General features: G+C 46.3%; 1 protein-coding gene across 1 annotated transcript in view; it reads right to left on the bottom strand.

The window, feature by feature from the left end:
• bop1 (BOP1 ribosomal biogenesis factor) overlaps positions 1-16,060 on the bottom strand; it is a 71,563-nt gene extending 55,503 nt beyond the window's left edge. The window contains exons 1-3 of the mRNA XM_035428174.1: positions 15,905-16,060; positions 15,171-15,422; positions 8,478-8,645 (exon numbers count right to left, since the gene is read on the bottom strand). Coding sequence (XP_035284065.1) covers positions 8,478-8,645; positions 15,171-15,422; positions 15,905-16,003 — 519 coding nt within the window. The 5' untranslated portion in view covers positions 16,004-16,060. The remainder of the gene's footprint in view (positions 1-8,477; positions 8,646-15,170; positions 15,423-15,904) is intronic.
• Between the last annotated feature and the right edge of the window lie 84 nt (positions 16,061-16,144).

Raw genomic sequence — 16,144 nt, 5'->3', positions numbered from 1 at the left:
AACACCAAGCCTACCAAAAAGGTTGAACACAAGAAGCAACTAGCTAATAGGAACCTTGTCTTATAAGCAGGCCAATTTCTCCTCAGTGGGTGGCAAGCACTTGAGCACACATACATACATGGACCAGCAGGAACAAAATAGCATTTTATGAAATGTACAAAATACAAAAATACGGTTCAGGACGACAAACGATAAAAAATATAGGCCTGCTCATTTTTGTTAGAAGTTACGCATTTCGCTACACAGCATTGTGCTTCATGAAATATTTACTGATTGTGAGGCACTGTAAAGTATTCCTGATATTTTGCGGCATCGGGCTTCACGCAGACAGTCCAGGGGCTGCCGGTCGCTCACCGCTGCTACGGAGTCTGGTATCCAGGGGTGTGGGTTACACAGGGCCGTGTGATACAACAACAAACAAACAGCGCTACGAGGAATTAGCAGCGGCTTCAGCCGAACGCACGGCGAACGCCGTGACCCCCGAGCCGCGCGTAGCGAACGTCCCCGAAGGCCACCGGCCCTGCGATAACTTCACGCCCCCGCCGTTCTCTGATTCCAGCGCGACGGCTTCTCACGCTCCGCACCTTCGCGCGCTCAAACCTGTCCGCCTTTTTTTTTTGTCTTTTGTCAACGGCGGCGTCGGGTTTCGCGCGCTGTTTGCGGGGAGAAATACGGGTCGGCTTAATTCCAGTTTACCCCTTTGAATTTAGGGAATATCACTTATTTCCGTGCGCTGGAAGTGCTTGGACGGCCCATCGCAAAATGCAGCGAGTGGAAAAAAAAAAAAAAAAAAAAAAGTTGACGTGACAGACAAGTGGAAATTTCCTTCTCCAGCAACGTTTTCTTTTCCAGCGAAGTGCCGGAGTGGCGCAAATCAAAAGTGTATGTCGGAGAAGCTATCGGTGGTTACAGAGAGTGTGCATGGGCGTGTGTGTGTGTGTGTGTGTGTGTGTGAGAGAGAGAGAGAGGTGAGAGGGGGGGAAGAGAGAAAGAGCGAGAGATCTGGAGAAGTAATATACGTCTCTCTGCACAATTAGCGTGGGTCTGAGTCGAGCGGCTCAGCCGGCGGGGTCATCTAGGGTTCTCGGGTTCAGCCTTTCAGCGAGCTGCCAGACTTGCTCCAGCGCACCACGCCACGCGCCCCCCTGTGGCCGTCCAGCCAATTACACAACGGGTTCCTGATCCACGGTTTCACACGTTCAGCCTCAAGCTCGCGTTCGACCAACCGTTTACAGCAAACAAACTGGAAATTCAAAAACTGCCCGTAACATATGCGCATATACATGTTAACACAAAACTTTCATTTGCCACTGCATTCATTTAATTATGGCGTCTATTTATATCTGAACACTGCCCTCTGTAGGCAATTGTGGCACTGCGCAGCAATGCAAATTATACCTCTTTAAATGGGTATTAATCGTGTTGCCAAGGGCTTTGGTCATATGACCAGGTACAAACATCACACGGACAAATGAGTCATGAAATATGATGGCAAAGGATGAAAATAAGCAGACACTAAGCCAAATGGCCAATCTAATGTTGGCATTACTCAGCAAAATGACTGAAGTGTCCAGAACTTCTAGCAGCCAGCCAAGTGTTCTTGGTGTTTTCTTTCTCTTTTCGTAATTTTAAGCTACATTTCTTTATATCAATGCATCAAAAATGGTTTAGTTTGCCAGTCAAAATTATGAAAAACTATAAGTGGCAAAAAAGTAGGGATCCAAGGCACACTTAGTGGTAAAGTTAAAAGCCTTTATTGGAACATGGCAAGAGAAATTAAAACGTGCTGGACCTACGCATTGCAGGCTCGCATGGCTTTCATAAGGGTTCCAAAAGCATATGGAGAACAATATACTCTCCACCATAAAGCGTCGTTCACATTTGAAAACAGACTAATAAAAAAATCGTATAAAAATGGGAGTGACAAGTGAGAGAGAGAAATCAATGAAATGCACCCACATTAATGATTAGTCAACCAAACACCATGTGGTAACTACAAGGAAATGGGAGTGTGACGTGTTCACAAAAATCAAGAATTCAGCATGTCGAAAGGTGCAGACTAAAAGGCTTTACACCAAACAGAAAAAACCCGCCACACAATCAGAAGCAAGAATAAAGGCGGTCCATGCATCTCTAACCTCTGGCTACAGATGCTCACATCATGGGTTTATTCTTGAAGCTCCCCAGACTTCCATCTTTTCTGAGATGAAAACACATCCTAAAAATACAGCTTGACTTCACCAGCCTTCTAAGGAAGAAAAAACACACACACACACACACACACACACAGGTATGCGAGCACAATGCTCTGGACCCGAGCAAGGTTTACATCATGAGGAAACATTGGCAGAAATACCCAGACTGAAAAAAAAAAAAAAAAAAAAGACTACACTGTCAAATTAAGGGGGAGGGGTGGTGTGTGCAGTGGCTAACTAACGCCTTCCCCGAAGAATCCCATCCAAGTTTCTGCTCAGCGCCCAGACGCATGGGGCTCGCCAGCAGTCCGCCGGACGCACGGGCGGGTGACTAATCCAGAGCGCTCGCCGCACGCAAACCTGAGCGCCTTCCAGAAGGGAGAGGGGGAGCTCGCTCGCGCTCCAACTTGTTAAGAACTTGGCCTCCCGTTGAATATTTTTTGAGTTCCGTACCTCCCTCCCGCTCCTCTCTCCCCCCTGCCCCCCCCCACACCCCCCTCCCTCCGCTGCTACCGAATTGAGTCCTCCTGCGCGGCGCGGCGTGGCGCAGCGCGGAGCGGCCTGGCCCGGGAGCGCGGCGGCCGCGCGAGTCAGGAAGCTGGCTTCCAACGGGAGCCGGGCGCGCTTTTTATTCCACAATGTGTCTTCATTCATTTCGCGCTCCACATGGAAAAGCCATTGCGGGGGAAAAACCTCTTCCTCCCAGCGAGGCCTCGGACAGACGCGGCCGTCTCGCATATTCCCTTTCAGCCCGCGAGCAGGAAGCGCCCCTTTATTATAAAGGGGGGGGGGGGGGCGAGCGAGGGAATTGGGGGGGGGGGGAGGGTGGGGGTGGATTATTCAAACTCCGGGCTTTTATTTGTGGACAGCTTGTGCCGAGGGCTGCGGGAGGCTCGGGGGGCCGCGCCGCTGTCCGCGAGCAGGGGGCTAATTCGCTACAAGCCAAATTGGCTCCGGACCACCACGGCTACGCTCGTACACTGGAGCGCTACCCTGACCACACGTACAAGCCGAGGCTCTGAGGTTCCTAATAAGCGCACCCCGCGAATGGAAAGTTGAAACGCAGAAGGAACGCTAAGTAGCTAAGCGAGATCGAAGACAAATGTTTCCCCGTCGTCCGCTCCCAGCCACTTCCTGAGACGAGAGCAAAAAATAAACGCTCTAACAAGGAAAAAGAAAAGGATCATTTCATAAAATAAACCCTCGAGACAAATTCGGCTTTGGAGAGCGTAGTATGGGGCAGGCAGGGGGGCAGACAGATATTTTCAGGAGAACTCTGACACTGATGGTCGGACCGCAGTGAAACGTGTTCAGTTTTCGGTTCACCGTTTCCTGTGAAGAAACCTCGTGGCTTTCCCTAGTGAGGGACACTTGGCACATCCAGGGGATGGAAGACCCGGTGGACGTGCCCAGGATCGTATGGTCATGTTGCTGAATGGACGCCCCAAAGCCACTGCCCTGCAAACAAGTTTCCCGTGGAACAGACACCCCTGGCTCCACCGGAGCTGACAGTTATGAATGACAGCACTTCAGCCAGCCATTTAATGAACAGTAGGCTACATTTCTAAAATGAGATCTCTTTCCATAAATCAGAATCTGCAGCCAATGCGGGCCAGGCTCCACAGGCAGGGCTTTTCGGATTCGAGCCTGGGTTTGACCGATGATCCACGGCAACATGGCACAGTTGGGTCCATAATGCCAAAGGTTGAATGGGTATGAACCACCCAGGGCTACTTTAGTCCTGGCAGGTTGCACCACCACTTTCCGATATCATGCCATACTCCCACTGGCTATCAGCAGCCATCACAGGGAGAGAAAATCCTCTCCCCTGAACAGTTCCAGCTCTACTGCAGGACTGTATGGCTTGTAGCATGGAAAATAGTCCCAGGTTCACAAGAGAATTTGACACTTCAGCTGCAGTACGCCTTATGTGGATGTCAGTAGGAAAGCAGTGACTCAAGAGGCCAAAATTGTGATTTCAAGCAGAAGAAAAAAAAATGGTGAACGTTTTAAAAAGGAGACCAGGGAGTCCTCTTCAAAACCTTTAAACAATCCGATGGCCTTGATGTCAGTGAAGCAGCTGTTGGGGGATGTGCTCTTTGTAATTTGACGGGACACATACACCAACCCCCTGTTTATATTGGGAGCAAACTAGGGAACAACACTAAAGTTACGACGGATTCCCCATCCACAGCGAATTGCCAGAAACTGATTTGGATGGCCAGCAATTTAGGTTACATGGCCTGGTAAATTTCAAACCACAGCATGGCGAGGTTCAACAGCTTTCAATGGACCCTAAAAATTAAACAGCAGAAGAATGTCAGACAAGTGAATAACAAAATTGTGATGGTCTAGAGACTTCAAGGCTTCAGTACGGCATCCCATCTTCTACAGCACCCTGAAGACATACTGAATTTATTCTTCAGGAAACAAATCCATTTGCAAGAGTATGTCAATACCTACTGACCCAAAATATTCTAAAATTCAACTGCATAAATTATCCAAAACAATTACGCAATATACAATTTCCATTTTTAAGTCTTCAATCAGTGGGATCCATCAACAGCTGGTGATCACAGTTAAAGCATACACTCCCAAATTCACAATACAAAGCGAAGACTGACTTCGTTGCAAACTGCACAATGTTTCCACAGCATAATGTATGCGTAAGTTTAGGGAAGGTCCGATAGATTCCTACTTCAGCACAAGGAATACCAAGCAACAGAACAGACATTATCCTAAAGGAGGAGGGTACGCAATGTAGAAACATCATGAGGCAGTATAGAAAACAACTTATTTTTTACACCAGTAAAAATCAACCACTGGTACCGAAGGAATGTGGCCACTCATGCATAGAGTAGTGTGACCCACAACATGGAAGCTCTGCAGCTGAAACAGCCACACAGGCCTACTGTTGCCACCGCTCCCCTTTTTAAAGTGGGTGTGGGTGACATATGTAAAATAAAGATATGTTATGCACTTAACTACAGGACACGTTTATATGAAATAGGTTTAGTCACTAAATTTTAACAAAAACGCTCATTTTTTAGGAACATGTATGAATGATTCAATGCATTTTTAAAAGGCAAAATCATTAAAACTATTTATAACCATTTCCTTTCAGTGTCCTATTCTCTGTGACTAGCATGGTCTAATTTTTTTTTTGGTGTGGGTTTCGACAAGTGAATGAGGTAGCGATATTGACATGGGACAACGTTCCTCCTTGATCAGCTGTCAAGCGAAGCGTCTGATTGCACGCAGGGCAAAAATCAAACTGAAAAAGCGCCATTTGGTCTCACTTTGAGCAGATTTCAGAAAATAAAGTAAAATGTAATCTTTGTGACACTGAGCGAACATACTCCAACGGCACTGGAACGATGCGAAACCATGTAAGATACACGTGAGCCTAAACGCTCTACAGTGACTATGAGTGATTAAGCATGTAATGCCCTATCGTCAAGCCCAGCCTCATCCAACTCTCATTGTACTAAAAACATATTCATTTAACATTTCTTCTGTTTTTTATTTGGTACAACATATATATTTTTTCAAGATTCAGTAAACCCACTTATTAGCCTCTCAGCACATTTGAAGTCGTCCGCTCTGTAGGGCTACTACCCGACACACGGCGCTTTTCCATGATTTGCGCTCTTAGGCCACAGTATTTGCTTTTTAAGCCCACACTGCGGCGGCTTCCGCACTATGTATTTAAAAGCACATCTTGGCATTAGCTTGGGCAGCGCACCGTGTAGGCCGAACCGTTTAGCAATGCTTTTTTTGCCCATCCCGAATATATAACACTGCAGACTCCACAACAAATGACAGAACAACCCTGCATAAGCTGTTACAACTGAAAGAAAAGGCAAATCTGTCAAAATTCACATTCAGAGAAAATATTAACCCCTTCGCGCACGTCTCCGAGTGGCCAGGACGCCGGCGTCCAGAGATTGCTCAACTCATTCAGAGCTCTTGCAATCAAACAATGAATAGAAAAAACTAACTCTGTATTCAAGCTTTATTAGCTGGAGTTTCTAATTGCCACATTGTCGTGTAGTTCGTCCATTGAACAAGCACCTATACATCGGCAACTATACCTAAGCATGACACTAGCGTCTATCTGGGAGTTCAGAAAAATATTCTTTTCACTAAAAAATTAGCATTCTGTAACAGGAACAAGCCAACAATAGCCAAACAGTATGGACGGGCCAGACTGGGTATCCAAGTGAAGAGGTTAAAGTAAACTGTAGTGGAGATGCAGACAAATGTACAAATAAAAAACACATCATACAGTATGCAAATGAAAGAGACATTATCTGAAGACATTATACGGATTCAGAGTGTGTTCTTCACCCTGGACAAGTGTGGCATTTGCTTTTAATTGACCAATGAACCAGCCTATTCAGCATTTAGCCTACTGTAATCTCTTTGATCTCAGCACACAGAACGATTGGACAAAATGTACCTGGTCTGTTGGACGAGGAACTGACAGATAGAGATTTTATTGGATGACTACCTGAACGAGTCAATGGAATTCCGAGCTCTGAAAACTGACCAAGGGAGAGGATACTCCCATAGACACAAAGGTCTGTTCACCGAAAAGTAAAAAGCCCATTCAAATATTGTAAGATTCAAAGTACAGTCGTCTGGCCACATTCATTTGGCATGAAGGTTAGCACTAATGTTTGAGGCTTCAGATCTGTGAAAAGCGTTTTTTTTTAAATAAAAATAAAAAGTTCTTCCTGGGGGAAATAGGCCCCGATCAAATCCTTTGCAAGCAGACAGTGATTGGGTTCATGCAGAGCATCACATAGGATTGAATACAGCCTTTAAAATATTTATTCCAGGACGCAAAAGTCTACAAATAATCTTGGAGCAGGTACAAATTTAATGTCATGTACTCTGCTGCAGCCAAAGGTAACAATAAAAAAAATGTTAAAAATAATAAATAGTAAAAAATAATAAATGCTCTTTACTTCTCCACTCAGACAGTGGACCAGTTTACAGAGGCCCTAGTTAACATCCTTTCCCATCGAACAGCCAATCCATCTCAAGCTTTTATAAGCGGCAATTATATATAATTACAACCACAATGTCCCTTCAATTAACCATGCTGAACGACTTCAATATTTTTTTGAGGGCAAAAAAAAAAACTGCTTTTAAAAAAAAAAAAGTCATACGTTTTTGATTACTTTCATATTTATGTACTCAATGGTTCAGATGTACTAAACGGTTTGTTTCTTCACTTGCTTAAACTCTGGCTACAGTTGGCTGAACACGCTGTACTTTGGCAGCAGTAAGTTACAGTGGGAAAATTACCGTGCCCACCTGCAGGAATTAAAGTAACAGTTCTGCAGGGAATTCTGGGATCAATAATGGAATGCATTTTGGTTATCTTTCAAAGAGCCCATCATATGCATGTCCCACTTAGCGACTGAGGAAATATTTTTTTTCACACGGACGTTAAAATGCATCCCAAATGATTGTTCTCAAATTTTTTTCCCCTTATCGTAACATTGGCATCGAGTTCCTTTTTCCGAAAAGAGAGGACGAGAGAGAACAGAGTGTTTTGGGATAGGCTGAGGATAACTTTTTCAGAGGATTTCATGAATTAACCTGCCATACTGAGAATTATGTGCGAGATTAGTCTGAATGCAAATCTAACAGTCGATTTCACCACTCACTGTTCTGCATACTTTCTCCAATTCCACTACAAAAAGTTTTGATACAAGTTTTCAAATGACTTCAGACAACACTGCCAATCAATCCTCAAGTTTCTCTCCTTATCGTTACCTAAGGCCAAAGCGGTTCTCTTGATCGCTATGATCATTTCTCTTGACCAGACTCATCACATGCTCAACTGAGGTTTTCGCACATAAAACCAGTTGGGTATACTCTCAGATCAAATGAGGCAGCAGCTCCACATGAGCGGTGGGATTTAAATAAGATACAAGGCACTTTATTGAACCCTGTGGGGTAATTGGTCCTCTGCATTTAACCAGTTCTAGTCACTCAGGAGCAATGGGCAGCCACAGTGCAGCACCCGGGGACCCGGGGACCAGGGTCCAGGCCGGCGCCTTGGTCAAGGGCAGCGGGAGGAGTACACCTGACCTGATGTGCATGTCTTTCGGCGTGCGAGGAAACCGGAGTGCCCAGAGTAAACGCACGCGCACACGGGAAGAACACGCAAACCCCACGCAGAGGAGCCGGCCGGCCGGGACTCAAACCCACAACCCTCCATGCGTGATGACCTCTGGACCGCGTACGATGACGTCGTCTCCTTACCTCCTCGTCCGAGGTGTCCTGCTCGTACTCGTCCTCCTGCGGGGGTGTGGGCTTCGACGCGTCGCTGTTCGGCTCCGACCGTCCGCTCTCCCCTTCTCTTCCAACCTCTGCCACACTCACCCTCCCCTTCTTCATCTTCTCCTTCTGAGGTGGCTTCTGTTTCTTGCCCTGTGGTGAACAGCAGAGACCACAAACAACCATGAGAAACAGCCCCAATGCTTTTTTTTGTTGTAATTCCTTCATAAAGTAGCTAATATGTTCATTTCTACTCAGTGGAAAATTGTACACATATTTTGAAATCTGGGGTGCCTAACATAAGTGTTTTTGCATGACTTACGATATATCTGTTTATTTTGTTAAAGCCGCTTCCTGTACGTGATTTACAGAGACCGTAAAAGACAATTCAGCACAAATTGCATCCATTTACATACAAGCAGAAGAAAGAAAAGATCTGCCAGAATATAATATTTACTGTGAGCCATTACTCATGTGGCTTCAGCTGTCAAATTTATTCTAGAGAAAAGGGAGGAAAGTCTTTGAGGACCTCTGGGCAGGTAAGCAACTCGCTCTGATTTATATCTACTGGGGGAAACGGAATCTTTCGGACGCAAAAAGGCAAGCTGAAACACTTCCTCCCCAACGACTAGTTAAATTGACATCGAGGCGGCTGTGCAGTTGATCCTTTCCGAAAATTCCGAATGTGTGGAGACCTAACCGGCAGCGAAGGGCCCGCTATTCCGGCGAACAATGGGGAGGACCCCGGGAGGAAACGCGGTTGCTGGCAGCCATTTTCTCGAATCTTACGAGGCGCGTTTGGAAGATGACTCAGGTGACATATCTGACCCCCCCCGCACCGCAGCAATCATGCGAAAGACACAGGGGGCCCTGGTGAGCGAGCGGGACCACCTTATGAAGTGCTACAGCTCGGTACAGCGGGACGCTAACAGGATCAATCTGTTTACTGTAAAAGAACGGGGGAGGGGAAGAGCGGAGGGGGGGTTTCGTGGAGGTAGGGGGTGAAAGCCAGATGAATTGTCCAGATGATGTGCATCTAGCCAAAAAACAGAGGTCTTAGAAGAGTGACTGCAGATCGAAAAGCAGCCATGCTGGACTTCCAGCAGGGCCTGGCTCCCTGCCTGCCTGACCACAACCACCGGGGAAATGAAGTGTGGGACTCAGGAAAGGCCAACCGGATCAGGTCTCGACAGATAAAAAAAAAAAAGAAATACCCAGCAGACAAACAAGTGGAGTGCGACTTTATGGCGGAAATAAATGTAAAAATCATTTTCGAACCGTGGCCCCCATTAAGAGGACAACAAAACTTTGCCGCTCGATGCCATTTCGCATACGGCGCCGTTTAAAACGGGGGATTTATGGCCGCGTAAAAGGGGCTTCAAATCCAGACCTTCTCCAATCCCTTTGTGAGCGCTCTCGCAGACCCACGCGGAACGGCGTACGCCCACACGCGCGCGCCCTCCCGCCAAAACCTCATTTTCATCCCCCGCCCCGCCGCCGCGCCGTCTTCAGATCCGCTCGGAGGGGGCGGATTCCGGCCCCGGGGTCACCTGCAGGCCTTCGCCGCCTCGCCGCGTCCGCCCAATCACGGGCTCGACCCTCACAGGAGCCGCCGAGCTCCGTCAGTTAGGATCTCCGGCGCGGACGGGTTTTCGGGCCTAGCTGCGCCTGGCGGCAAAGCCTTTGCGTCGGCGCCCCCCCCCCCCCCCTCCTTCTCCCAGAGGCCGAGCGCTGGCGGGCCAGCGGTGGAAGCGGGCTAGACGCGTCTGCGAGGTAAACTTCCTGCGTGGGCGAGCGCGTTGTGTGCGTGCGCGACTGCCGGAGCCTTCCTGGAAAGCCGAGCCTCCCGCCTCCCGCCGCCGCCGCCGCCGCCGCCCACGCGCCGGGCGGGCGGATCACAGCGCGGGCCCCTCTCTCCCCCGCCGGGACCCTAAACCCCGCCGCCGGCCGCATTAACTTCAGCCGGGAGTGTAACGGACCCCGCCGCCGCGTCCAGACCCGCTCGGGAATTTAACAAAAAAAAAAAAACCTGGGAACTAAGCGCACTGCGCGGCTGGTGGAGAGGGAACAGTGTGTCCGGCTGAACGGGGTCTAATTCCAGACAGAGATTTCAAGGTTTCCGAATTAGTTCCAGAATTTCTCGATACCGTAAAAACGCGACGCTCTGCCAGATTTCACTTAACCCTTCCCCCCCCCCCGACGGCTCTCGAGTCGCGGTCTCGCGTGATTTACGGCACTGCGCTTCGGGTTCTGACGTTATTGGACAAGTCCGCCGTAAATTACCGCATTATGAGTCGAGTAAATAGGTTTCAGCGTCGCGTTCGAGAGGGGGGGGGGCGAGGGGTAATTGATGGGGCACTGCGCCGTGAAACAGAGAAGTTAAAGTTCCAGATGAGGCGCGCTGGTACTTCACCTCGTTCGCTGCAGTAAAAGCAAAGGCGCATAAACGGTTCCACCGTCATAAAGACCTCGCATACAGTTATATACTGGAAAAAACACACAGCCTAATGGTTAGGCTACATATAACAACTGATAATAGCCCAGCCCAATAAGAACGCGCTCAATAAATAAAGAACCACAGTTTTCTTTGAAAATGTATAACATGTCGGGTCATGGAACAGAATGGATATCTCCAGGCTGCCGGCATGACAGATGAGTGCTTCCTAACTCGAGACAGCGCTTCACGTGCTCGTTAAATATACCAGCAGTGCTGCGTGGCCGAGAGCCTCCTCAGCAGGTCCTGAGTGAGTGAGTGAGCTCCTGAGCGAGTGAGTGAGTGAATGAGCCGGAAGCAGCCTGGCTGCCGTGTCCGACTCCCTGCCAGCGGTGACCAGAGTCTGATCCCAGGGCTCAGCGTGCGGGTGTCTGTCTGTCTGTCTGTTCGTCTGGAGGGGTGTCTGGCCCTTGAGGGGGGCAGACAGTGTCCCTTACCTTTCCGTCCCACTCCACTCGCGTCCCGCTATCGCTAAGCAGCCTGCCAGAACGCGCCTGATAGCAGCACACACAGGACTTCAATCTGTCAGGCACGCTCACTGTTCCCATTTAGCAAAGCGAAACCCAAAACTTCACGACAATCAAAAGCATTCCAGCCAGATTTGTGAAGCCTTGCTTTTTTTTTTTCTTTTTAAAACTGAAATGCTATCTTTACTGTTAGCCCTTGGTTACACTGCATCCACTTCCTCGCGGTCTTGAGCACCGGGATAAATATGGTCCCAAAATGTTGTATCTGAACGGAATTGCACCCATGGGTTTCCCGCCCGCACCCGATGTGAATGGATACACTTTAAAATGGCAGAGACCAGAACGTGAACGGAACAGCTGACAACCAGAAAGTAACCCCAAAAACACAGACAGATAAACCAAAAATACAGAACCACTCCTGTACGATCCAAACCCAAATGCTGCTGTTCACAAATAACGGGGCATACTTTTAGCGTTTAAATACGTGATGAATAATAAAATTCTTTGGGTTATATAGCATTATTACTTTATAACGTGAACAAGAGCCAAATAAAGATGCACAGCTGAAAATACATAAACAAGTGCATGAAGGTAGGCCGCCATATTACGATTTCCCACGTCTTTACACTCGTCAAGGAAAATGACCACAAACCGACTCCACCCTCCACAGATGCCCTACCGACTGGCTTTTGTTCACTGTATTCTTCCCTGTCAAATTTGACTTTTATTTCACAAAAAAGGTTCCATTGTGATCACATTCAACACTCTCTGAATCTCACTAAAGTGGATTGTGCGGCTGTGCAGTAGTTTGCCGAGTTTTGATTGGCCAACGGACGACAACAAGCACTGTTCTCATAAATCGGGCGTAGCCCAGACCCACTAAAATGAGGAGTGGGTTAAATGTGATCATGAATGTTCTTTGGCAAACGAACACGTGAAGCGGTTGGGTCTCCACAGCCATACAAACTGCAGTTGCACATACACGGGACCCACGGCAATACAGCTCCACATAAAATACTTCGCTGCACATAAAAACTGGGCCAATTGAAAACATACACCAAAGCTGAAATAATATCAAACAAACCCATAGAGAGCTATTCCTTTAAGAGTTCTCAATGCAATGCATGACTCGGATGGTGCAGTTTTTACAGAAGCAGATGGTTAACGCTAGTAGCAATTCCAAAATTTCCTTACTGTTCGTGTTTACTGATTTTTAAAATTCAAATTAAAGTTGTTAAAATTGTTACCATCACAAATTCAAAATGCTTGTCTTGTCATGGGTCTACAGAGAGTAATCACAACAGCAGCCTGATGTAATTTTCACCTGAACGTAAAATAAATAGGTCTATAAATAAATAATCCCTTATGACTATGTCAACTTTGCACTATTGAATTTGTGTGTGTGTGTTTGTGAGTCAGTAGTATTTGAATGTTGTACAGCTATTTTCTTCCCTTTGGTGGGAACTTTTCAGCAGCTAATCTGAAGTGTTTTCTTTTTGTGTGACATCGGTGACGGTTTAGGCAGTGTGTCTGAGAGATTTCATGGCTATATGTGCCAGGTTGGGGTGTTTTCACTGTGAGGGTGTTAGCTTTGAACAAAGAGCATGAAGTTTCACAATATCTAATGTGTAGAACATCAACATACTGTATGTAGGACATTCTGTGCAATTTCAAGATCACGCACAAACCTCACCACTAGGGGGAGGTAGCGCTTTGAAACCTAATTACATACAACCAATAAATCAACTCTAGCGGTCAATGACATTCACCTGACATCCCAGATGTGTCTCAGGTTCTTTATCTTTGTTTACTCACCATTTTTTATTTTCTCAAAGTAAGGAATGTGCTTTTATTCTGTCCTATCCCTACAGCATCCTCCATCAATTCCACAGACCGCCGTGTGCATCCTTTGAAGCACACTAAAACCAACAGCTGTTTCTTACCACAGTACAGTCGACCATCTGAAGTATGCAGCGAATAAGCTGAAGAATACCTGGCAGCCAGTGCAGGCATACTGTGGGGAGAGTACAGGCGCACAATCGACCAAATGACCAAACGAGTGCCTGAGGATGCATGCGATACCCAGCCTGCCAAAACATCTCACCAAGCGAAACGCTGCAGGTAACTTGGCACTGCGGCACAGTACTGCGATAAGGAGTCGGCTCCACACCTTGGAGCTTACTGCCACACCAAGAACCAGTGACTTTCAGCTGGTTGTGGTACCGCGCAGCATCCCCAGATTTTAAAGTTTTTTTTTTTAATCTGATAAAAAGAAAATAGTTACAGAATATCACGCCTTCCTTTCGGGGCACAGATATTTTAATACACACAGGTGAATGACTGGAATGTTTTCTCAAGTAAGAGTATTTGTCACTTACGACAGGCTTACTTTGCATCATTTCATTGAATAATTGACACCCATCTACTTTCTTAACAAAACTTCATGGTGTCATTATAATTTAACAACCTCAAAAAGCCAGAACCAAACAGCAGCATAAAAACTGAATTTACACTGAAGATTATGGCAGGGGATGGACATTAAAAAAAACTGAGCACAACTTCCGCATCTACATCCTGAAAAGTGCATAGTTCTGCGCAAAAATTGCCTGTGCCATTCCTGTGGCAGCTTGGCTATACACAACTTGGAGTATACACATACAGTTAAATGCTAAATTACTGGGACAGGGACACAATTTCTGTTGTTCAGGCTCTGTACTCAATGTATCATACGCAGTTCCTTTGTTCCTCCACACATTCTTTTTTCCGTCACTTTGGCACAGGTAAATACTTGTCTCATCTGTCAATAAGACTTTGTTCCAGAACTCTGTTCTAGAGGCTTACCGGTGGTTTGCATATTGTGGTGAACGCTCTCAGGTTATGCTGGTGTAGTCCTCGCTTTATGGTAGTCTTTGACACATCTATGTCATCTTGGAGAGTGGTTTTTCTTCACAAGTGAAAGTATTCTTTGGCTATTCACTACCTAACAATGTATCAAATGGCCCATTTTGATGCACCCAATGTTTCAGCCATATCTCTGATTGGTTTATTCTGATTTTTCAGCCTCATGATGACCTGCTTTATTGGCATTGACACTTTTGCTGATTCTCATGTTGAGAAAACAGCAACAAATTTCACACACTGCTGGCCAAGAAACAGCTGAGCAACCAATTGCTTTTGCTCCACTAAAATGGAGAGGGGGGGTAATGTATAAAACAGGCTGTAATTCCACCAAGGGTCACCAGTACACATGTAAATATGCCTAAATTACAGAGGAGAGTCTGCACAACCTCATTACCATTGTTTTATTCGATGTGCTGGAATGCACCCATAACAACAAAAATTGTGTCACTGTCCCAATACTTTTTCATTTAACTGTATGCATGTGGAAGCCTGCTCTCCAGAATTGGGAGTAAGTTGCAGTGATGCAAATGGCCAAATTTAGGGTTGGAGTATGTGTTCACAGATTGGGACCTAGACCAGAATAGGGCTGAGCTGATGGCATTCATGAAGGAGTTGAGCTTGGAATAGGGGTATGTTAAAGGCAGGATTTGGGCTGAAGGAGGGACCAGGCAAGGCAGGTGGCTAGTGATGCATGCAGATGGCGAGCATGTAGTCATCCAAATGCTAATCACAGCGGTATGGTAAGAATATCAAACGCTCACGAGGAGAGTAAAATAACCATCAAATCACTACCCATTTCAGATGGTTTACATTTACCTGAGGTTTGTCCTTTGTCCTGTGAGGGAGAGCTGGAGTTTGTTTTTCTGGCTGTTCCACAGAAGTGCTAGTCTCTCCATTTTCATCAGCAGTAGGTGCCTCTTCTTCATGCTCATCGTCACTTTCTTCATCATCGCTGTCACTGCCGGAGTCCTCTAGACCTGAGAACACGCTCTCTGCACTGTCAGACAGGTCTTCCTCTTCATCATCATTAGGACTGCTGCCCCCACCATCAGTATTAAAAATAGGAAGCTAAAAGAACATTTTTGTTGTTTTCATTATTACAAGAAACGTAGTGAACATATCATACAAAAGCAATTGGTTAATAACGACTAAATCTGGTTTACTAACAAAAGAGGATAAAAGTCTGAACCAGTAGTTACAGTTTGGATACAGTGTACACCGGAAAGCAGATGCGAATTTTATCCAAATAGTTCCCTAACCTTACACATTTGCCGTGAAGCTGGAGTATCTAGTTAGCAAGCCAAATACCGAAAGCAAGTTTTTAAAAAGACCACATGCGTATTAAATGGGCCAAATAGCAAAACAAATACGAGTTAGTCTTTTACAGATCGTGCAGACTAGCCAGATTTCACAGGTGATATAGTAACAGTAGACGAGCTGCTATGAAGTGAGTTACTCTTTAGCTTGATCACTCCTGAGTAAAAGCTGAATAACCATTCCGATGTATGGCACCACACATCTACAGTAGTAATTATCTCATTGCTCTCTACCTGTTCTTCGTCCTCTTCAGAATTTCTTCTTTTTACACTTTTCTCTTTAGCTTTACTCATGATCCCGTTTTGTTGCAATACAATTTTGGAAACAGACATGCTGCGAACCGACCATGTGGTTTCCACAGAGGTTAGAGTTCATAGTTGAAACCAATGCCGAACCATTTCCGGGACGGACTTTCAAAAAGGCATAGTCAACGACGCATTAACGTCCTTTATCAAAGTGAAGGTAATAGCTTA

The sequence above is a fragment of the Anguilla anguilla genome, chromosome 8 (genome assembly GCF_013347855.1).
Source record: "Anguilla anguilla isolate fAngAng1 chromosome 8, fAngAng1.pri, whole genome shotgun sequence".
NCBI classification, from domain to species: Eukaryota; Metazoa; Chordata; class Actinopteri; order Anguilliformes; family Anguillidae; genus Anguilla; species Anguilla anguilla.
Note: the sequence above shows the minus strand (reverse complement) of the source record. Positions and strands in the feature narration are given on the sequence as shown.